We start from the raw sequence: 24152 nt of genomic DNA, 5'->3' as shown, positions 1-24152 counted from the left end.
TGAAGAAAGACAAACATGTGTTGCTCTGTTGTCCTGGTTTAAAATTTCTGTCTCTGTTCACTTTCATATAAGTGACTCACTATAACATTGATTTTTGCTTTTCTTAAAGAAAAGTAGGGACAATTTTACATTTGTTTTTGTGGAATTAAAAAATATGCCACAAATGTTTTCAATTGAGCTTAACTTGTATTGAGCCTGGAATATCCTTTAAGGCAACTTTATGAGAGATGATTACAAAATAACACAGACATCTTCCATAAATCAGATAAAACTAGTCATTCAACCATTCTTCCGATCAACATAAAAAGAAAAGTTAAATACTCTTCACAAACTCGAGAGGAAGTGAGTCAGTACAGTTCTGTGGAGGCCACATTTCAAGTGATCTTTTTTTCATGGTTCCTCCTAGTAACATTTATGGAAAAAAGCACAAAAGCATGAGAACAGAGCAAGAAATTAAAAGTTTCATTATTAAAAAAAAAAAAAAAAATCCAAACTAATGCTAGTGAATCAGCTCACGTCAGACACGTCAACAATACGTTTGAGTTGGACAATGACACTGCCTAGGGCAGATTGTACCATTTTAAACCATTCATTTAATATGATACTTCTATTTAATCAAATATTTTTTTAGTTCCTGTATTACAGCCTTTAAGCTTGTGATTAACTCAAAAGGCACAGCTCCTGGCTAAAATGTAAAATACAAAGGACAAAGATCAACGATGCCTGTGGTGTAAATACGTAATAAATGTACAGATTAGAAATGGGAAGAAAACACACTCTGATGGGCATAATATGGATTGGAATAGTGAGCCATGTTAATTTCTACATGTAATACTTTTCTTTTCCGCCTTCCAATGGGATGTTCTCTCTCAAGATGTTATTTTTGCTAAAATCTCAAAGGCTTGCAGTTAAAGTTTATGAGGGACTGAAAATGGATAATTAGCATTTAAATGATCTAACGCTTTTCTTTTTTTCCCTCTGCCGCGGCTGTCACTGTAACCTTATTTGATGTGTTTTAATCAGATAGCACTTATGTTCGTCTGGCTGGGGAGCTGGCATGTCTGTGACTGAGTTTAGTCAACTGGTGTGGAGGTTGCCAAAGGGTCATTTCTTATGGACTGGGGAGCGGTGGCACAGTTGTTGAGAATAAGCATGATAAGAAAGGCAGACTGTTCAAACACCAAGATCACAAACAAGGTTAAAACTGATTCTTTGCCTGGGGAATAAGAGCAAATGCCCATCATTTCAGCAGGGTCACTGCAGGTGTCGAGTAACTGTGGACGTCCTCAGCAAACAAAAGCATGTGAAGTGTGAAAATTCGCCAGATTGTCTATTTAATTATTTAGGAAGCTTATTAATAAGAGTGGCCTGCTTTTAATATAGGTTAATTAAATTTTTTATTTCCAAGTCTTTGATAAGGCTGATGTAGTCATGAAAGACAATAGCATGCACACACAAAATGGATAAACATGAACGCCTGAATGGAGAGAACAGGACCATGGAGGATTAGTCTGTGGCCAAAGCTTCTCACTCTCTTCCTGGATTAATCTCCTACATCATCTCTTCTGCTGGGCTCTTTACCTCGCTGATTAACAATATGTCTAAGTGATTGACTGCAGTCATTATTTAAACTTTAAAGGGATGGTTACCTCACCAGGGAGGTTCAGATTTCTCTCAATCAGCAACTTCTTCACTGTTTCACACCTGGAACACCCATGTGATGCAAGTACCAATCCACACAAATACAACCCCATCTCCGAAAAAGTTGGGACAGTATGAAAAATGCTAATAAAAACAAAAATGAGTAATTTGTTAATTATATTCACCCTTTGCTAATTTGAAAGCGCTACAATACACATTATATGAAGTTTTACTTTGTGAATTTCATATTTTTTTATTTCTTTTTTATGTATAGTAATTTCAAATCAGAAACATTTCAACACACTCCAAAAATGTTGGGACAGTTGAGTGTTTACCACTGTGAAACATCACAATTTCTTCTAATAACACTTATTAAGCATTTGGGCACTGAAGACACAATTTTGTTAAGTTTAGAAAGTGGAATTTTCCCCCATTCATCCATTATGCAGGGCTTCAGCTGCACAATTGTACGGGGTCTTCGTTGCCGTATGGTGTGCTTCATAATGCGCCACACATTCTTAATTGAAGACAGGTCAGGACTGCAGGCAGGGCAATCTAGCACCCACACTCTCTGCTTACGCAGCCATGCACTTGTTATACAGGCAGTATGTGGTTTGGTGTTGTCCTGCTGGAAAATGCAGGGACGTCCCTGGAAAAGACGTGCTGGATAGCAGTATATGTTGCTCCAAAATTTGTACATATCTGTCTGCATTAATGGTGTTCTTACAGATGTGTGAGTTACCCATGACATGGGCACTGACACACACCCCTGGCTTATATAGACACTGGCTTTTGGACCTGACACTGATAACAGCTTGGATGGTCCTTTTCCTCTTTGGCCCAGAGAACACGACGGCTGTGTTTTTCAAAAACTATTTGAAATGTGGACTCGTTGGACCAAAAATCACGGTTCCACTGTTCTAATTTCCATCTAAAATGAGACCGAGCCCAGAGAAGTCAGCAGTGCATCTGGACATTGTTGATGTATGGCTTATGCTTTGCATAGTAAAGTCTTAACTTGCATCTGTGGATGCAGCGGCGAATGGTGTTGACTAAACAAATGTTACTAAAGCAATCCCAAGCCCATGTTCATGATATCCATTACAGATGAATTATGTTTTTTAAGATAGTGATGTCTGAGGGATCGGAGATCACGTGCATTCGGAAGTGGTTTTTGTCTTGCCCTTTACGCACCGAGATTTGACCAGATTCCTTGAATCTTTTAACTATATTGTGCACTGAATTGCCCAAAATCCTTCCAATTTGTCTTTGGGGAACATTGATCTCAAAGTGATGGATTATTTGCTGAAGCATCTGTTGGCAAACTGACAAGTCTCAAATGATCCTTGCACTTGAATGACTAGGCTATTTTTGGAGGCTTCCTATATACTATGACGTGATTGCCTCACCAGTTTAACATCTCCTGTTTCACATCACCTTGTTATTTCACCTCATCAAATTGTTATTAGTCTTAAATTGCCCATGTCTCAACTTTTTTGGAGCGTGTTGCAATCATCTGATTTGAAATTACTGTACATTTTCAAAAAACTATGAAATTCACAAGGTAAAACTTCATATAATGTGTAGTGTTTTCAATTTAGCAAAGGGTGAATATAATTTACAAATCACTCCTTTTTGTTTTTATTAGCATTTTTCATACTGTCCCAACTTTTTTGGAATTGGGATTGTATTTCTGCTCATCTGCTTCTGTAAGTAACGAGGAGCACAGATATACAGCTAACATTGTTAAAGGAATAGTTTCACCAAAAATGAAAATTCTGTCATCATTTACCCACCCTCATGCTGTTGCAAACTGGTATGACTTTCTTTCTTCCACAGAACACTAAGATGTTTTGCAATATGTTGCAAATGCTGCTCTTTTCCACACAATGAAAGTGTAGTGGCAAAAAGCTCTGTAAAAGAAACATTACACTACTCCATGCAACTCCTGCACTCTATTCCAAGTCTTCATAAGCCATATGATAGCTTTGTGTGAGGAACAGACCAAATTTAAGTTGTAATTCACTGAAAATATTCACATCTGCTCTAGCTGTACGTAAACGTCATTCATGCGTATGCACTGGTCACAAGAAAGGTCAGAAAATAAGGGGGGCTCAGGGAATAAAATGCCACAAAAGTACCCCAGAAATTCATAATGTGGGGACAAAAAATGCCCTAATAAATACAATTTGACAATTTGTATCAATGAATTGGTGAAATAAAGTCAACTGATGAGACAGTTTGTTTTAAATGGTTAGAAAAATAAATAAAAAATGCCCCTGAAAATCAGATCCATAATCAAATTCCTTACCATAACAGTTCATTTCTGACATTGGTCACAAGAAACATGTAAACTAGTAGTGTTTGCTGTCATTGACATCAAACCTAGTGCTTTCACACGGCAAGTTTGAATATGTGCAAGAGCAAAGGAGATTTGATGGCTATGGTTGAGAGCAGGGCTGTCAATTTAACATGTTAATTCTGTGCAATTAATTATAAAAAAATAAAATAAAATAAAAAACACGTTAAAAATATTAATGCAATTAATCTTGTCCCCGGACCGTGATAAGGAATATTCCTTTTATCTGAGCTTTTCAAGCTTGGAGTACCACCTGTTTTCTCCAGGGGGCAGTGGGCGAAACTCGTTGTAAAGGCAACAAGCAGCTTAGACAGAGAACAAACCACACTTACCAAGAGGTATTTTATAGCTCAAATGGAGCAGACAGCACAAGATAAGAACACATTCTTGCATTCAAACACAGTTTGATGGAGTGCAAATCTGAACGCGTGGGTCTCGAGATGTGTTTTTTTAAGTTTCAAACTTCGTTTAACTTGACACAGTGACCTAAAAACGTTTATGACGCCACACAACCGAGATAGTCCAAAAGCATCCATCTGATGCAGGTGTACATTGACATGTCCTTAAACAAGCTATTATAATAAACCTCGGACTGACTGATGAATTCAGCTAAATGGATTGCTATGGACTGTAGACCAATGATAGGCTTATATTCAATAATATGAAAATAAACAATATATTGCATTCTAAAGCCACTTTTTGTGTTGTCTTTTGTTAATGCTTTACTTGTGTACTAAAATTATGCATTTTTATTATCTGTATATATATATATATATATATATATAAGTATTATTTAATCATTATATATCGAATTATTGTTATTTGAGGGGCTAAGCAAATATCCATGTTGCGATTTATTAATTTTTAAATCGATTGACAGCCCTAGTTGAGAGAAATACTTTCAAGGTATAACGATTTCAATTTTGGTGTGTTCCTCACACAAACCTGTCAAATGGCTTCAGAAGACTTGGAATACAGTGCACGAGTTGTCCGGACTACTTTTATGTTTTTAGTCCTTTTTGGAGCTTGACTGTCCTTGGTAATGATGATTTATTTCATTGTGTGGAAAAGAGCTGTCTAAAATGGAAAGTAAAACTGGTTTTGAACAACATGAAGGTGAGTAAATAATGACAGAATTTTTATTTCTGGGTAAACTGTCCATTTAACAAATGGAGTGACTATTTGCACTCCAGTCATCTAGTAGAAACCCAAATTGAAAACAAACTGCACCTCCACTGTCACTGCAGTGGCGTGTGGGTTGTAACGACGGTGTGGATGTGCTTTTTATCCCATGCGGACAACCTGGGTTCTAATCAGGCTTTTATCCCACTTTTTCCCATCCTGTTTCCTGTCCCCACTCTTAATAGTTCCTTTAATACTTATAAAATATAAAACGAATATAAAGGTTGATTTCCTCGTACTGATCTGGTCACGGTGAAGGTCAGGGTGTTAAGAGAAAGGTTTGATCCGGGTAAAATTAACCATGGTTTTACTATAGAAATATTGTAGTAAACATGTTGTTGTTGTTTTTTTGTTTTTTTTGTTTTTTTGCAGAAGCCAAAGTGTTAAAGCCATTAACCATGGTATTACTACAGTTATATGGTGTTAATATACTAACAATGTTTAGTTTTGTGGTTACTATGATTTTTTTTTCACAAAATACCATGGTGATACTATGGCTACTGTGGTAAAACCATTTTTGTAAGGGAAGGGTTAGGGGTTGGTGTAGGGTTTCTGTGGGACTCTAAATAAACACAATAAACACGCTGCAGTGATGCCCCTATACTGTATGTTGGTATTTAATTAGGGGTGTACATAGTATCTACCACTATTTGCACCAGGGTGCAAATAACATCTGCCTTTAACAAAACATTTAAAATCACATCTTCACTCAGTTACAAGCAACAGAAAGGTTTGTCAACATTGCAGTACCGTTCTTCTACTCCCTGAAACAAATGTAAAACTGAAATGGCCCATTTCCTCTGTCCAGATTACTCCTGACAAAACAAACACACTGACACAAACACAAGCAAACAAATACATAATGACCTATTTGTGAGGTGGCAAAGAGTAAAATCAATGAGATGAGACATGTAGGACCTGGAAGATAAAACAACAAATTGACTCGGAAAAACACATTAATCTCATGTTTAGTGAAAGCAAACAGAAGCCCCATCACCCTTGTTTATTTCCTTGGAGTGGGTTAGCAGTGGGTAACAGACTATGCACAAATGCAATAAGGTGCCATACTCTTCCATCAAAAAGCCAAGATTTATCAAATCATACAGAGGCAAATAAATAATTTGTGCAGCAGCAAAATTGGACGATTCCCAACAGGTGATGTAATGTGCTGAGGCAAAGCATCTTTAATGTTTCTGCTCTTCATTTTCTTAATTATTGAAATCTATACAGTATGTCTCATTAACACACAAATAACACCCAGGAGGATGTAAAAATGTTGAGGATGTTCTATCTAGAAGGTCTTGGAAAAAAAAAAAAACAACTCCCCTGGTAATATTTTAGCAGATATTCCCATCAGCAGGTCGCCAGGCAACTGCGTCCTTGCGTTCCAGGTCCATAGTGAGAATACAGCACAATGAGCCAGTAATAAGATGGCTGTGTTTCCTTGCAAGATCTTGTGTTGAGATAAACTAAATCCCTATGTGCAGCATAAATAGGAAAACAAGCTAATTCACAGAGATAAAAATGTATTAGATCATCCAAAAAGCTGTTTATTTATAAATGACTAAATAGAGTCACGGTCACCTACAGTTTCTGTGTAATTCTCCAGCCCTTGAAGCTTAGAGAATTACTTCTCTATCAGGTTTCTGAAAAGCCTGAGCTCTTCAATGTAAGATGTGCCATATGATTAAATAAAGAGACAGGCAATGTGCTTCGCTGTGTGATGTTTTTTCCTGAGAGCAAAGCCTCTTTTTCTTACCCAAAATCCTGAACCACTCTGGAATCAACAAAATTCACGGTGTGAAGGGTGGTGGCCGCTCAACAATTCAGGTGTACAGCTCCAACTGGCTTTGGGCTACACATCAGAATGGCTTTTTATAGCACGTGTGGCACATTTCAGGACTGATACATTTTAGATTATGTTGCATCAATTATGTACGTGGTCTATTCTAGATATAATTTCTTTGTACTGCTGTTACATTTTAATTAGGGGAGTCAAATCAATGTGGTTGCGTTTTAAAATGTGTGTGTGTGTGTGTATTGGGGGGGGATAGCTCATTTCGTTAAGAGTTAGGGATTTGGGTGGGCTTTGCCCCCCAAAATTATACCTATGCTACCAAGCGCAACTGAAGCAAAGGGTCGAATTTTATCGTCATAGCACCACCCTAGATCCGGCACTGTTGCAAACAACTGATGGTGTAAATGGATTGGATGGACTGTTTATATCATGTTAAAGGTGCTGTAAGCGACGTTAGCTGTTCTAGAATTTCTACAAATTGAGCCATTGGATTAGCCACGCCCCATTTTTCCAAAACCCTGCACTTCAAAGATACCAAATGAGCTTTATTGAGACCGACACAAGCAGAAACAGTTGTCAAAAACAACAACAGCAAAAGTGCGCCCTCAACTGACAACTGTTATGAGCAACATGGCATAAAAGTGACATTTTGCCTCAATAATTCGCTGCAACTACAATACTATGAGAACATGCAAAATGACTGACAGGCAGAAAGTGTCCGCGGACGCATTTCTGTTTGCTTATAGAGTCTAGAGCTGTCAAAGAGACCAGTGAGATATCTCACAACACTTATTTAATTCATATCTTTCAGGCAGTAGTAAAAAAAAAATAATGGCATACCTTTCCATGAAAGAAAAAAAAAAAAAAAAAAGAAAATCGCTTACAGCATCTTTAACCTACAAAACCAAAACGCAGTAACTTTGCCAACACTGAAACTGGGAAAAATGGCTTTTCAAAGTATTGCGGTTTGCCTTGGTTTAGTGTAGATTTTACTGTTTTGTCACTTCGTTTTCGCCAAACTTGTCTGTCACGGGGAAAAAACAGAATTAAAAAAAATCTAATTCAATCATAACTCAGTTTTGACAAAATCTGTAGTGCTTCCGACAAAACAGCGGATAGAAAAACAATGAAAAACTAAAACTACGCATATAACTACTAGGGCTGTCAATAAATTAGAATTTGTAATCAGATTAATTACAAGGTATGCCAAATAATTAATCGAATTATTTACATATATAAATATTTGATAAGAAAGCCCCTCAAAGAACAATAATTTAATACATTATGATGAAATAATTATGAATAGTTATATTTAAATAATTACAACTATATATATATATATATATATATATATATATATATATATATATATATATATATTATAAAAAATAATACAAATAATTAAAATGAATTACATTATTGTGGCAGATGAGTAAAGCATTGATAATACAATACAAAAAGTGTCTTTAGAATGCAATATATTGTTTATTTCCATATTATTGAACATAAGCCGTTCCCTTACGACTCAGTCCACTTGACATTGCGTAGATACGCATATGGGGAATGCCTTCATACACGACCTATTTGAAACCTCTCTACAATAACGCCAATATTCTAATATTGGCTATGGTGTTTGAGCCCCGCCTGTTTAGGCGCGAAACTGATCGCTATAAAAACAGGTGCACAGACACCATTTCCTCAGAATTTCTTCCTTCAAGACAGTGATTCATCTCTCGTCTAGAAGCACTCTACCCTTCGCCTTCAATACTCACGAGTCAGCGGACGGAATCTTCACAGCAGCGAGAAGACTCTCCGCTCCCCTGCAGTGCTCCGGCGAACATCTCTCCGCCTCGCCGCGTCGCTGGTGAACGGGCTTCAGCATCCTGATTCTCCGCAGCACGTCGGTAGAGTATCCTTTTTAAAGCAATTATAAATTGTGTGATATAAATATAAATTATATAAAATATAAATATATATTCACTTATATATATTTATATATATCTAAAAGAGCCACTTACGTGTTCGTGTCTTTTTCAAGATGTCGTTCCGTAAGTGTTCATTATGCGAGAGACACATCCCACCGTCAGACAAGCACGAGAGCTGCATTTTCTTTCTGGGCCGCACCCATGCAGAATCAGCTCTCATGGAGACAGACTGTCCTCACTGTGAGGACATGAGTCTCAAGACACTTCGCTCACGAATCACCCTCATTCTGAGGAACGATTCAGCCTCTCGTGCCCTCCCACCCGCCTCTTCTGTGATACCCGAGGATTCACACGAGGAGGCACGGTGGGGCCGCGAGGTCGAGCAGGATGAATTTGAGGTGGATTTCGTGCCGGCACATGCCCCACGAGCCCCTCAATCTCCACGAAGCGCAGGTTTCCCAATATGCTATATGCAAGACGAGCTCCGGCCCTCCGAAGGAGCATGCGGCCTCGTCTCGTTTGGCGGTTCTGACCCTGGGGACGATAATGACGATGTCATGTCTCTCGCTGCATCAGGCGAGTGGTCACTGACAGGGAGATGCTTCGTGTCCTTGCGAGGGCGGTCGAAGAACTCAACCTTGAGTGGTCTCCCCCAGAAGAACCTGGGCAGTGCTCCAGGTATTCCAAGCAAAGCTCCTCAGACAAATGGACGAGCAAGGCTTTAATCCGGAGACCTTCAAAGAGCTACGGACTGCCACCGGTGAGGCCACGCAAGCCGTGGCCCAGACGGAAGCAGCCGTACCAGCGCCCACCTCGCACCGATGGGAGGAACTCCCCCGTGCAGTGGAAGTGCTCCTGACAGGCACAACGCTTTGAAGTGGAAAATGGAGCCTGTGGTTCCCTCCGGTGCTCCGAAGAAGGCTCGATTGGAGACACAGAACACTGTTCCCCATCTCCCCACCGCTGTTCGTCGGGAGAGGAATATTGTTGTTCACAATGTTTTGCAAAATGTTGTTTCTGTGTCCTAAGCAATAAAAAATGCAAAAAAGAATACAGCACTTGTTGCAAATGCACAAGATGCTCATACATTCTCAATAAAGAGCCCTTTTCCTCTTCAAAGCACACACATTATGCGCAACCGCTTCCCTATGGTGAGCGACGCATTATATCATTACGCGGACGTGTGGCGAGCCCTAACGGGCATTTCAGAATGGGTGCAAAAAAGATCGAACATGGTTATACGATCCAATTTGCATGTCGGCCACCCCGTTTCAACGGCGTTCTGTCTCCACGGTTACGTCCGAAGATGCGCCCGTGTTACGAGCCGAAATACACAGTCTCATCATGAAAAACGCGATCGAAATTGTACCAAATTTTCAAGCACAAAAGGGGTTTTACAGCCGTTATTTTCTTGTTCCAAAGAAAGATGGCGGACTTTGGCCAATCCTGGATCTGAGACATTTAAATCGCGCACTTTTAAAGCGGCCATTCAAAATGATTACTCAGAAATGGATCTTATCGCATGTACGCCCACACGATTGGTTTACGTCGATAGATCTGAAGGATGCGTACTTTCATATCCAAACTGTACGACATCACAGGATGTTTTTGAGATTCGCGTTTGAGGGAACAGCACATCAATTCAAAGTCCTGCCCTTCGGACTGTCTCTGGCTCCTCGCACATTCACGAAGTGCATCGATGCGGTTCTCGCCCCTCCGAGACTAAGCAGCGTACGCATCTTGAACTACCTCTACGATTGGCTGTTACTGGCGCAATCAGAGGCTCTGTTATGCCAGCACAGAGACTTACTGCTTCAGCATCTAAACAGCTTGGGCCTCAATGTAAACTGGGCAAAGAGCGCACTTTCCCCCAGCCAAAACTTTTTGGGAGTCCGCCTCGACTCCACCAGCGGGCGCGCGCACCTCACGAGCGTGCCAGTTCAGGCCATTCTACAGTGTCTGTCTCAGTTCAAACTGGGGAGAACATTTCCTCAAAAACTGTTTCAGAAAGCATTAGGACTTATGGCGGCAGCATCAGCCATCATCACATTAGGTCTCTTACACATGAGACCTCTTCAGTGCTGGCTGAAGCGCCGCGTACCACAACATGCTTGGCGCCAAGGGCGCATGCGCATCACTATATCCCACCGCTGTATAGCTGCTTTAGTAACATGGACAGCTCCTGTGTTTTACCAGCGAGGTGTCGTGCTAGGGCAAGTTGTCAGGCGGAAAGTGGTGACTACAGATGCTTCCAACACAGGTTGGGGGGCAGTATGCGATGGACGCCCGACTTTCGGCACCTGGACAGGTGCGAGGAGGGCGTGGCATATCAACCGCCTAGAGCTGTCGCCTGCAATTCTAGCCTTAGAGACTAGAATTGTTCGCTCAGACAACAAGACAGTTGTGGCGTATATAAACCGCCAAGGTAGAATTCATTCACCGCCACTATTGAGACTGATGCGTCACCACCTCCTTTGGAGCGAGCATCATCTCCTCTCCCTGAGAGCAACATATATCCCAGGCCGCCTGAATTACAGCGCAGACCTACTGTCACGCCAAGGGGTGATACCGGACGAATGGAGACTTGGTCCTCAAACTGTGTTGAGGATTTGGGAAATATTCGGCAAAGCAGAAATTGATCTATTTGCCTCAGTGGAGAATACCCACTGTCCCCTCTTGTATTCGAAGTCCCAAGCCTCGCTGGGAATGAATGCAATGGCACACAAATGGCCGGTGAAACGCAAATTTGCGTTTCCCCCGGTATGCCTTTTTCACTCTGTCATATGCAAAGTCCGAGAGGACAAGGAAATGGTTCTATTAGTTGCGCCGAAATGGCCCAACAAGCCATGGTTTCCGAAAATAATGGAGATGCTGTACAGCTCACCATGGGAAATACCACTGTGGAGGGATCTCCTCTCTCAGGCGCAAGGCACAATCTGGCATCCCCAGCCTCAGCTGTGGAACCTGCATGTGTGGCCCCTGAACGGGGCACACTACACGCACCAAAACTGACGCGTTCAGTCATGAACACCATTTTACAGGCCAGAGCACCGTCCACGAGATGCCTCTACGCACTAAAATGGAAGGTGTTCACTGATTGGTCATAGCAAGGATCCAGTAAACTGCCCCGTACATGAAATTCTAATATTTCTTCAAGAGCGATTAGACGCAGGACTCACTCCGTCAACGCTCAAAGTGTATGTGGCAACTATATCTGCGTATCACGCACATGAAGCCGGCGCCTCTATAGACAAGCATGATTTAATCATAAAGTTCCTTAAAGGTCAAGACGATTAAACCTACCTCGGCCAGCTACAGTCCCAACTTGGGACTTAACTTTAGTCCTAAAATCTCTCGCAGGGCCCCCCTTCGAGCCTTTGGACTCTGTCGATTTGCGCATGCTCTCCATTAAGACCGCACTACTGCTGGGTGGCTTGTTGTTCTCTGTATAAACCTGCGCGTTGCCAATACAGCTGGAATTTCGCTTACTGCCCCCTGGAGAAAACAGGTGGTACTTCAAGCTTGAATTGCCCGATGGTAGGAATATTCCTTATTATGGTCTGGGGACATGATTAATTGCGCTCATTTTTATATAACTGATCACACTGAATTAAAGTGTTGAATCGACAGCCCTAATAACTATTTTTATAAGAAATAACGTGGAATGCCGAAAGTCAGTCAGTCCTTTGGCTGTATTTCAAAAGCCTGATTGCTAATCAAAGCCTAACTGTTGGACCTGAGCTTACCTGCAGCAGAAGAAAAGCTTAATGCACATGATTACTGATGCCTTGCCTTTCCAGAGACTCCCACAGAGAGGTGGCCTGATTGTCTAGAACAAGGCACAGAGTTGCTGAGACACAGTCTCCGGTTTGCTCTGAATGTGAAAAATCAGGGACAGGGAGGGAGCAGAAATGGCTCTGCTTTTTCATGTAGTCAAGCTGCAAGGTGCTATGTATTGAACTAGTCCTGGTATGCAGTCAGTTACACATGTTCTCCCCCTGCTGTTTGCACATGGTATTAGATATTCCAAAAGAAATGGCTTAGAAATAATGAACACCTTTACTTGTGTTATATAATAGGATTTTTTTCTTTAATACAATGATTGCAGAACTAGTGGGTTTTTCCATAAATAATGCTAAATAAACAAGGCAAACACAGTAACTAGGCCAACACTGAAACAGAGAAAAATGCTGTCAAATTTACTTGGTTTCAGTGTGAATTTTGTAGTCACTAGTTTTCAAAATGTAGCCAAACCTATCTGTCACAGAACTGACTGTAGTTTAAAACTAAATGTTTTGCTTTTGCTTGAGGTAAAAAAACATAAAACGAATGCCTGCGTGAAATAGAAACATACATTAACTGTTTATTTGTAAAGGCATGGTTCTATTCTGAAAACAGCATGGGGTGACCGCATCACACTGCAGTGATACGCACAATTTTATATTAACAGCAAGCTTTTGACAGTGTGCTATGCACATCCCTTAAAGGTACAATAATACACTGTAAAATAAATAGTGTGACCAAAGGCAGATAGCAGAATCTCTGAATGAGCGTGCCTGTGTTGGCAATTAACATTCGCAGAGAGTATGCGTCTTTGAGGCAGTGACCTTGGAGGCAGACAGAGAGGAGAGCTGCTGCGAGAGAGAAGATAACGAGGCAAAGCAAAGACACAGAGCAGAGATGAATTTCAACACCAACTCAGTCTAAAGGCCAGCTGTGTAAGAAGGGGAACATAACGGTTGAAGATAAATTGGTGGAATTCACCGTTTGTCCTCCCACATTTTTTAAATATCAAGGTAATGCGAAGAGCCTCAATCCAGCTTCAATGAACAGTCATTAAAATTGTATTAACATTATGTGCAAAATACTACAGTGGAACAAGTTGCAACAACTTAATTAGCCACAGCTGACAGTCAGCCTGCTGTGTAAGCAAGGGAGACGTCGCTGAACTGGAGGTAGTCCTGAAGCAGAGTTGGAACAGGCAGCTGTTGTACAAAGGAGCACTTACACAGAGCATCGCTGCCCACAGATGCCCGCACTGCCAGTCTGCACAGATGAGTGAGAGCAGGGACAAATTCTGGAAGCAAAAGCAAAGGGCACTTATCGCATCAGATGATAAATCTATAGAATGCAGTACATTATAATATGCCTGATCAAAGTCACATTGGTGCAGGGTGCAGAAATCCAATCTTTTTTTTATACAGTTCATGTAAATGAATCGGTTAAAATAAACAATTCACTTATATTTAGCGTTGGGAACTTCAGTTCATTTCAGTGAGTCAGTTTGTTTGGACCGTTTATGTAAATTAACTAGTTCGCATAAATGATTCACTTAAGACTTAAAGGGACTCTGCGAAAATATTTAGTTAATTGCTGCTGTTTATCACTCTATTTCAACTCAGTTAGGTAATATTTATATTCTGTATTAATGTATAAGTTCATTTCAAAGTCACCCTAATTAAATATACAGTACTGTGCAAAAGTTTTAGGCACCTGTGAAAAATTTTGCATAGTGAGGATGTCTTCAAAAATAATGCCATAAATAGTTTTCATTTATCAATTAACATCATACTAAGTCCAGTAAACATAAAAAGCTAAATCAATATTTGCCTTCAAAACAGCACCAATTCTCCTAGGTACACCTGGACACAGTTTTTCTTGGTTGTTGGCAGATAGGATGTTCCAAGCTTCTTGGAGAATTCACCACAGTTCTTCTATCTATTTAGGCTGTCTCAATTGCTTCTGTCCCTTATTGTAATCCCAGACTGACTCAATGTTCAGTGGGGGACTCTGTGAGGGCATTGCCATCTGTTGCAGGGCTCCCTGTTTTTCTATTCTATTCTATTTGCAAAAGTAATATTTGGGAGTTAAAAATGTAGATTTCCTATTGACACACTAAAACTGAAGTTATAAATAACCATCTTAAGACAAATGTTTTTGTGAAACATCTTGTGCCAAAACCTTTTACACAGTACTGTATATCCGGTAATATTATTTAATTCTGCACTCAGAACTTTTGATTGCAGAATTAAATAATATGCTCAGATTGTTGATATTATTATATACAGTTGAAGTCAAAAGTTTACATACAGCCAAAATACATTTAAACTAAGTTTTTCACAATTCCTGACATTTAATTGTAGAAAACATTCCCTGTCTTAGGTCAGTTAGGATCACTACTTTATTTTAAGAATGTGAAATATCAGAATAATTGTAGAGAGATTTATTTATTTTAGCTTTTATTTCTTTCATCACATTTCCAGTGGGTCAGAAGTTTACATACACTTTGTTAGTATTTGGTAGCATTGCCTTTAAATTGTTTAACTTGGGTCAAACGTTTTGGGTAGACTTCCACAAGCTTCTCATGATAAGCTGCTGGAATTTTGGCCCATTCCTCCAGACAGAACTGGTGTAACTAAGTCAGGTTTGTAGGCCTCCATGCTCGCACATACTTTTTCAGTTCTGCCCACAAATGTTCTATCGGATTGAGGTCAGGGCTTTGTGATGGTCACTCCAATACCTTGACTTTGTTATCCTTAAGCCATTTTGCCACAACTTTGGAGGTATGCTTGGGGTCATTGACCATATGGAAGACCCATTGCAACCAAGCTTTAACTTCCTGGCTGATGTCTTGAGATGTTGCTTCAATATATTCACATAATTTACCTTCCTCGTGATGCCATCTATTTTGTGAAGTGCACCTCCTCCTGCAGCAAAGCACCCCCACAACATGATGCTGCCACCCCCATGCTTCACGGTTGGGATTGTGTTCTTCGGCTAGCAAGCCTCACCCTTTTTCCTCCAAACATAACGATGGTCATTATGGCCAAACAGTTCGATTTTTGTTTCATTAGACCAGAGGACATTTCTCCAAAAAGTAAGATCTTTATCCTCATGTGTACTTGAAAACTGCAGTCTGACTTTTTTATGGCAGTTTTGGAACAGTGGCTTTTTCCTTGCTGAGCAGCCTTTCACGTTATGTCGATATAGGACTCGTTTTACTGTGGATATAGATACTTGACTACCTGTTTCATGGTCCTTTGCTTTTGTTCTGGGATTGATTTGCACTTTTCGCACCAAACTACGTTCATCTCTAGGAGACATAATGCGTTTCCTTCCTGAGCGGTATGATGGCTGCGTGGTCCCATGGTGTTTATACTTACATACTTTTGTTTGTACAGATGAATGTGGTACCTTCAGGCATTTGGAAATTGCTCCCAAGAATGAACCAGACTTGTGGAGGTCCACAATGTTTTATATTTTTTATTTTTTTGAGGCCTTGGCTGATTTCTTTTGATTTTCCCATGATGTCAAGCAAACAGGCACTGAGTTTGAAGGTAGGCCTTAAAATACATCCACAGGTACACCTCCAATTCAGTCCACCTCCTATCAGAAGCTAACTGTCTAAAGGCTTGACATCATTTTCTGGAATTTTCCAAGCTGCTTAAAGGCACAGTTAACTTAGTGTATGTAAACTTCTGACCCACTGGAATTGTGATATAGTCAATTAAAAGAGAACAATCTGTCTGTAAACAATTGTTGGAAAAGTTACTTGTGTCATGCACGAAGTAGATGTCCTAAACGACTTGCCAAAACTACAGTTTGCAAATATTAAATCTGTGGAGTGGTTAAAAAATTAGTTAAAATGACTTCAACCTAAGTGTATGTAAACTTCTGACTTCAACTGTATATATTTACAAATATTTTCCTATTTAAATAGCTTCAGCGTAGTTAGCTACTTTAAGTTAGTAACTTGTAGTGTACCTAACTACTTTCTATAAATGAGTGTAATTTAAATACTTTAAATTATGAAAAGCTAGTAGCTTGGGAAGCTTCCACTTTTAAAAGTAGCTTCCCCAACAGTGGTAGGGTGACACACACGTGAACATACACAAATACACAAATCAATATATGACTGGGAATGTTAAGTGGCCCTAAAAAGTATTTGGACACTTCAGCCACACTTAAAACGCCTGAATGTCACTGCATTAGATAAAGTATCAAACCAAGTTTCCTTTATTTTAATGGAAGACAGCACAAGCACACTTTTCAAGCAAAACATTTACCAAAAAGAAGATTGTCATTTTTTAAATGATAAAACAACAGATACAGTATTACATATAAAATAGATAATAGAATACAAATATTTTGAATCTTTCTGGTTGTATATCAACAGTTTGTGTGTTACTCTGCTAGGACAACTGTGTAAATGCCATACATCCAATAAAAATGATTCTGAGACCAATTGCGAAAATGGCTATGAAAAGTGAAGTTAGTTTAAAAAGGTCTAGCTTCATTTCTTTGCATGAGCCAATTGGTTTGATATCTTGTAATCTAATGCAATTGCATTCATACATTTTAAAATGTGACATAATTGTATATGTCATTCCAGTTCTTTACCAAAATGCTTCCGTGGTGTCCATGTGCCATCTGCTCGGCGGTGAGAGAGAATATGAAGCATTGCAGTGGGAAAAGTCTTCCAATTAATGAACTCCAGAAAGAAATTAAGCACTCTGCTTTCAGCTTCTTCAAGCCTGTACCCAATTAGAGCATAACAGGCAGAGCGTAATGAAGAGCTTAACATTTTGGTTTTAACTTTGACATTAATAAAGCACAATCTTTATTAAAAACCATGCATGGTGAGTCCACTGATGAAAAAAAATATTGTTTGGCACAGTAACTGCAAATGTGTTGCTTACATTTTGTCCTGTAGGAGCAGCATGGGGTCCATTCCTGCTTTGAGCAGAAGGGGGAGCCAAAAGGAGGCACTCTGCATCTCAGCAAGGGCTCTCTGGACCAGCTCCCTGAGTCGGTCACCCTTAGGTAGGCCAGTGTGCTCCAGGATCAAGGGCAGGTGCTCAGGTACATGGCCCTGTAATGTACATGCATAGATGCCCATGCTCACATGGGCCCCTGCGGCCAAAAGCATCAGAGTGATCTCCCGAGTCTGGTGATACTCACTGTCCAAGCTTAGAAACAAGCAGAATGAGAATAAAATATGTCATACTGTCCAATATAATGTGTTTAAAATGAAAAGCAGGGCACAAATGCACAAAAATGTCATACTTCCAAGAGCTGCACCACAGAGCCATGTCCAAAGGACAGCTGTATCCAAACTGTCGACAGCTCTGTGCATCTGGACTGTAGCCCTGTTTTAGCAAGGCCCGAAGACTGTCCGCTTGCCCACTAAGTACTGCCAAGTAAACTGGACTGACTTTTCCTTCACCCCGGTCACACTCTCTGTTCGTTACTGGAATCAGCTTTTCTAGAATACTAAACAGAATGACAAGAAATTAAATACAAATTTAAATAAAAGGTTAGCTTTCATTAATAGTTATTATTATACTAAATAACTGTTACACTGTTTTAATTTTTAAAATTAAAGGGATAGTTAACCCAAAAATGAAAATTCTGTCATCATTACTCCCCCTTATGTTGATCCAAACCTGCATTTCTTCAGTGGAACAGAAAAGGAGATGTATGGGATTTATTGTATGGGAAAATATATTGTTACTGAGACTAACATCTCCTTTTGTGTTCCACGGAAGAAAGTAAATCATACTGGTTTGGAACAACACGAGGGTGAGTAAATGATGTCATAATTTTCATTTTGGGTGAACTATCATTTTGAGTCTTTAGGACAACTCAACAAACATGTAAGTCTGAAATATGGTACATCATTGACCAGGCTGCCATACCTAAGCCGATTGAACTGGGCTGCAGCATGGATGGGTAGCTGCCAGCAGTCCTCATTGCAGTACAGGTTCGGGTCAGCTCCATGGGCCAGTAAAAGCTCCAAACAACGTACGTGGCCTTCCTGAGCGGCAATGAACAGTGGCGAGGCCAGATCATTTGCCTGGCAGTTCACATTTGCCCCTGTGGCAAAAACAACCTGTACTTAGGCAACTTAACTCTAATACATGACCGCTGTGCCACTTTAAGCTTTCTTTATTTAATAGCCTAACCATTTACTTTAAACTGCTTATCTGCCTCTGAACAATGTTTCACTGTAAATATGATGTCGTAATGGGTAGCACTGAATATTAACCAGAGCAAGCAATGTACAAAAAGCATATCATTGGCTAGATGCAGCTCATATGAGGTTAATTATTGAAAAAGTGGCCTCACCAGCCTTTGCAAGAATCTCTAAGCATTGGTGATGTCCATATTGCGCAGCAACAAATAACGGTGTGATCCCATAGTCATCCACTGCCTCAAGAGAGCACACACCCACCAGGTGCCTTGCAATCTCAGTATGACCCTGTAAATGTTATTAGAGATATTCAATTTCTTAATGACTGTCTCACAGGGTACAAACTGACACTTGCGAAGAGCTATATAAACGTTACTGGCCGTTTGGCCGGTAACTTAAAGGAATACTCTGGGTTCAATACAAGTTAAGCTTAATCGACAGAATTTGTGCCATAATGTTGATTACCAAATAAATTGATTTCGAAAATTCCCTCTCTTTTTTTTTTCTTTTTTTAAAGAAACAAAAATAGAGGTAACAGTGAGGCACTTACAATGAATGAGGCCAATCTGTAAACATTAAAATACTCACTGTTTCAAAAGTATAGCCTCAAGATGTAAACAGTACGCATGTTAACATGATTTTAGTGTGATAAAATCGCACTAACCTTTTCTGTGTAAAGTTATATCCAATTGTACAACTTTGTTGCCATGACGATGTAATGCCATAAACCCTAAAAGGACCATTAAACAAATTTACAGCTCAAATAATACACAAGTTTGAACAGAAGAATTAATGCAAGTGCTTTTATTAAATTATTAGCTTCATATTTCTGTCTTTAAACCCTCTAACGTGAATGGCCCCATTCACTTTCATTGTAAATGCATCAGTATAACCTTGATTGTTGCTTTTTTTTTTTTTAAGAAAAAAAGTCTAAAATAGTTTTATGCCAAAAATGCTGTCACTTGAGCTTAACTTGTATTGAATCCTGAATATTCCTTTAATTAGGAACTGCAAAATACTGCACGGTTTAAATTGGAATAATCGTTAAATTGGAATAATGATAGTCTGACCTTCGTTGTTTTTTACCTGACGTAAGTGGCGTGAGTGAATCAAATTGATGACATTCCAGCCCTCTACTAAAGTGAATAATAATGATGACTAATAAACAGGAAAGCCTATTATGTGACTGTCGCAACTTGCGCATCGTCTACCTAAGTGGAAAATGTACCATTAGAAGTTTATCTAATATCTAAACTAGTTTATCTAAGATATATAAATAATACTTTTTTCCCCTTCAGAACTCAATGTGGTGACACATATGTGAAATATTCTTCACATTAAGCCATCAAAACAAGTGTATCAGTGTTTTTATGAGAGATTTCACACTGAGACTGGCTGGCTAATATATGAATATATTATGCTGCGAGTGACAAAATGCCCTCTGCAGTTTGGCACAAATATGCAATAAAAAAACAGCTAAATAATTCTACTTTCAAAGGGACAACAATATATTTTTAATCAAAATGAAATAAATGAAACACTGTTGGCAGGTGTGGCAAAAACTTCATTTTACACCCTGCTATCTCAGATCTATTATTTACAACCTCAATGAATTTATAACAAGCAAAATAGCCCTGGGCTTTCAATTGTTTTATGTTTAATTAAGCATTTACAAGTATAACATTTATTGAATATTTATTGTAAGTACATGCAAAAACTGACAACAAACAATAGAAATAATAATTTGGTTATTGTTCTAAATAGCTTTTATTCCCTTTTCCTTGTACAATGAATAGATTTAACTAATTCAAGACTGAGTAAAAGTAGCTGCACTACTTTATGGCCACATACACACTGCAGCTAAATTTGGTTGTCAGTTCGCCTTTTAGCACTTAATCCTGTTCTGTACACACACAGTTTGATAAAATACGGGAGTGACAACCGCACAAATTAGTTATGGCAATGTGTTTTGCTGTCCCCTTTTGCATATCATGGCTCCCTTCGGCATATCGCGGCACCATTTCGTGGCCCCTTTCACCATATCACGGCCCACTTTGGCATATAGCGGCCCCGTTTGTGACAGGCCCACCGGGAAACCACCCAATGGCCAGTTACCCTCTGCACACATGAAAATTTAGGGGATTCACTCCCGCATTTAAATGCCAATGTCACTTCTGAAATTTTGTAGTGTGTATGCAGCATGTGAATGTAGCATTTGTGCAAAACTACACTCAAAAAATGAAGTCATTATCCTTACTTAATTGGATTTGAGAAAGTTTTACAAGCAATTTAATGCAAAATAATTTGGTTAGATTAGGTCAAATCAGTGTACTAGATTCAACTTCATTAGGTTCACTAAGGTTTTATTCAATCAATTTTTTTATGTTGGCACAAATTAATTTGCTTTATTAATCATTAGTGTATGCCAGGTGAGCAAGTGTAAGGACAGTGAAACTGTTGCACTGTCAATTTAATAGCAACTGCTTATAAAGCTAAGCAGCACTCGAATCAAGTATCACTTGAAAGTAAAAGTCCATCCTCAACCTAAACTCCAGTCTCCACCACAATGGTAATCCCCAAAATTCCAGCATTACAGACAATCTTTTAAAATACCAATATAACAGAACATTAAACATTAACAAATCTCCTCCAATTCTCATTCTGCTCAAAAATGCATACAATAAAACTTAATTTCAACACTTTCTCCCTATCCAGACCCTTGCAAAGCAAGCTGGAAAATGGAACCCCCCCCTGCCGAGTTGCATCAGTGCTTCATTAACACCAAAAATAATTAATGTAGTCCCAACTCAAATAAATGAAGTACATTTTATACATTTAAATGGATAAAATCAATAAAATCAAGTTGTGACAAAATGTTCTTGAATCGTGTTGCTTTCGAACGAGCAGCAAAATCATTTTTTTGAGTGTAAAAGTTTCAAGATTATAAATGCTTCATAGATCATGAAGAAGAGTTAGAGTGATACCTTGTAAACAGCTTGATGGAGACAAGACCAGCCTGACACAGAGTGAGTCCCATTGACCTCTGCCCCACTTTCCACCAGCAGCTCCACCACATCTTGGTGCCCACATTCTACCGCTTGAAACATGAAGCAAAAGACAAAATATATAACAAAAATACACGTTGTAAACGTGATCTGAGATCATGACCCCAGATTCTTTGGGTTTACCTGCAAAGAGGGGACAGGACAGGTCATTGGTTGTCCTGTTAAGGTCTGCATGACCCTTAATAAGCCACTTCACCACCCGGAGGTGTCCATTCTTTGCAGCAAAGTAAAGAGGAGTCTCTGAGTTGTGTGTCAAAGTGTTGACATAGTCTTCGCAGCTGACTGAAGTATAAAAAAAAAGACACTGAGATACAATAGATGAATTATTACACATTAAAGGAAAATATTACACACATTTGGCTGATAGATATTTTATAAACAGTGTTTGATTTTTTTTTTTTTTTTTTTTTTTAAACACTCTATTTGATGACCCCGGCTGAAGCTCCTTACCTGCTGCGGAGAGGAGAAGGCGCACACACTCCGCGGATCCAGCCGCCGCAGCCTCATGCAGGGCGTTCCAGCCCCGGTTATCTCTCACATCCACGGCAAAGCCTCGCTGGATGAGCTTCTGCACCCGTCGACTCTTCCCCTGTCGGGCCACTAGCGCGACGGCTGAGCAGGTGTCTTCATAGCATTCGGTGAAATCCATTTGGTTATTTTCATTTAAAAACAACACTTCCCCAAAACATTACTGAAACGGTTGTTCTGTTTTTAGTGGTTCTTTTAGTGTAACCTGACAGCTCCAGATTTTGAATTACACCTAAAATATATTGCAGCGCCAAGTGCGCAGATTGAATTTATATAATGCACATCAAGTGCGCAGATTGAATTTATATAATGCACATCAAGTGCGCAGGTTGTTCGTGTACTGTAGGTTACATCGATAATGATGATAAGCTGGACAGATAACGGTGCTTTGATAACAAAATAACGAGTTTACTGCTGTGTCACTTGAAGAGTAATAATAAAGTTACTTCACTTTGAAACACATTGAATCTCTAAATGCGTCTTCAAAACAACAAAGCGCTAAAGCGAAAATAATTTTACGGTCCTAAAACATCTGCAAGCAAACACACACAAATGAATGAATACAGAATCCACATGCTCTGTGTTTATGTCAACAGAAGGACCGGATATGTTGGACGGTTATTTCCGGCATTCTGTTTTCTGATTGGCTGGTTCACGGCTCCGGCTAAGTAACAAACATACGTCCTTTTGCGTTCCGTGCGCGTTATTTTTCCCCCACCCGTATTCCGGTTGGTCCCGCCTCCTGCGTTCGGATTGGCTAAGAGCTACTTACAAGCGGTCTGCGATTGGCCAGTTGAGAAGTCGTTCGTATAGCCTTAATAACCATAGTAAACAGAGGGACATCATATCGTATAAGTTGTAGAAAAACAAACAGCCACTAAGGGTATGTTTACACGACAACGATGTACTAAAAACGGAAAAGTTTTTCCTTTGTGTTTTTGAAAAATTTCGCGTACAGACGACAACGTTGTCAAAACGATTGGCGCTGTCACTTTGTAAAGAAACACTACGCACCTGTGCAAATAAGCATTCTTCCACAGAGCGGTGAATACAAACAATGAAGATAGCGAAAGCATCGAGCAATTTTGTCTGGACGGACGATGAGGTTTCTTTATTACTACAATTACTTTGCTGGAGAAGCGTCAATAAACTCAAAATCTTGAGTAGCATAAACACAGTCCTGTAGTCCGCTATTGTAGTTTTGAATGTCTCGCGCGTTGTTTTGAAGTACTCGCGCGCATGCCTATAGAATGAACTCTCAAGATTATTCAATAAACTCTGCTCATTTTTACCATCACTTCGTCTCCTGCCTTCTTCTGTATTCCCCCTGCTGACTCTTGGGCTGGTAGGAGAGTATGTTAACATAACAAGCTGTTGATGTTGACTGGTTTTGGATATCAGACAGAACTCTGAAATATGGATATCTTCTGATGGAGAGAGAGGTCTTGTGTACACTGGATCTAACATGCATTGCCTCATGTTTTCATATTCGAAGCATATCATTGAATACTGTACATGGCATCACATCTCTGTCTATAGGCTATATACATAAGCGGTGGGTGAATGAATTGCAGGGTAAAGATACATCAAATAAAAATAAGTAAATAAATAAACAACATTTAAAATACTAAATTTTTAAAAACATTAAAACATATTAAAAAATATTTTTTTCCCATCTGAA

At 39.5% G+C, this 24152-nt stretch overlaps 1 protein-coding gene across 3 annotated transcripts; it reads right to left on the bottom strand.

The window, feature by feature from the left end:
• On the bottom strand, nucleotides 1-23833 carry LOC127423399 (ankyrin repeat and SOCS box protein 3-like). Of its 3 annotated transcripts, none has more exons than XM_051667659.1 (10): nucleotides 22394-23833; nucleotides 22067-22225; nucleotides 21863-21975; nucleotides 19034-19166; nucleotides 18604-18781; nucleotides 17972-18178; nucleotides 17605-17874; nucleotides 17306-17439; nucleotides 13914-13982; nucleotides 1-402 (listed from the first exon to the last, which is right to left on the bottom strand). In XM_051667659.1, coding segments are annotated over exons 1-10 (1464 nt in total). In that variant the 5' UTR covers nucleotides 22593-23833; the 3' UTR covers nucleotides 1-400. The 3 variants fall into 3 exon arrangements, with proteins under 3 accessions (XP_051523619.1, XP_051523618.1, XP_051523617.1); XM_051667658.1 differs by lacking the exon at nucleotides 1-402 and adding an exon at nucleotides 8408-8894; XM_051667657.1 differs by lacking the exon at nucleotides 1-402 and having other exon boundaries at nucleotides 13002-13982; nucleotides 22394-23832.
• Between the last annotated feature and the right edge of the window lie 319 nt (nucleotides 23834-24152).

This window comes from Myxocyprinus asiaticus, chromosome 32, assembly GCF_019703515.2.
Source record: "Myxocyprinus asiaticus isolate MX2 ecotype Aquarium Trade chromosome 32, UBuf_Myxa_2, whole genome shotgun sequence".
Taxonomy (NCBI): Eukaryota; Metazoa; Chordata; class Actinopteri; order Cypriniformes; family Catostomidae; genus Myxocyprinus; species Myxocyprinus asiaticus.
The sequence above is the reverse complement of the archived record's forward strand: the minus strand, read 5'-3'. Positions and strand labels throughout refer to the sequence as shown.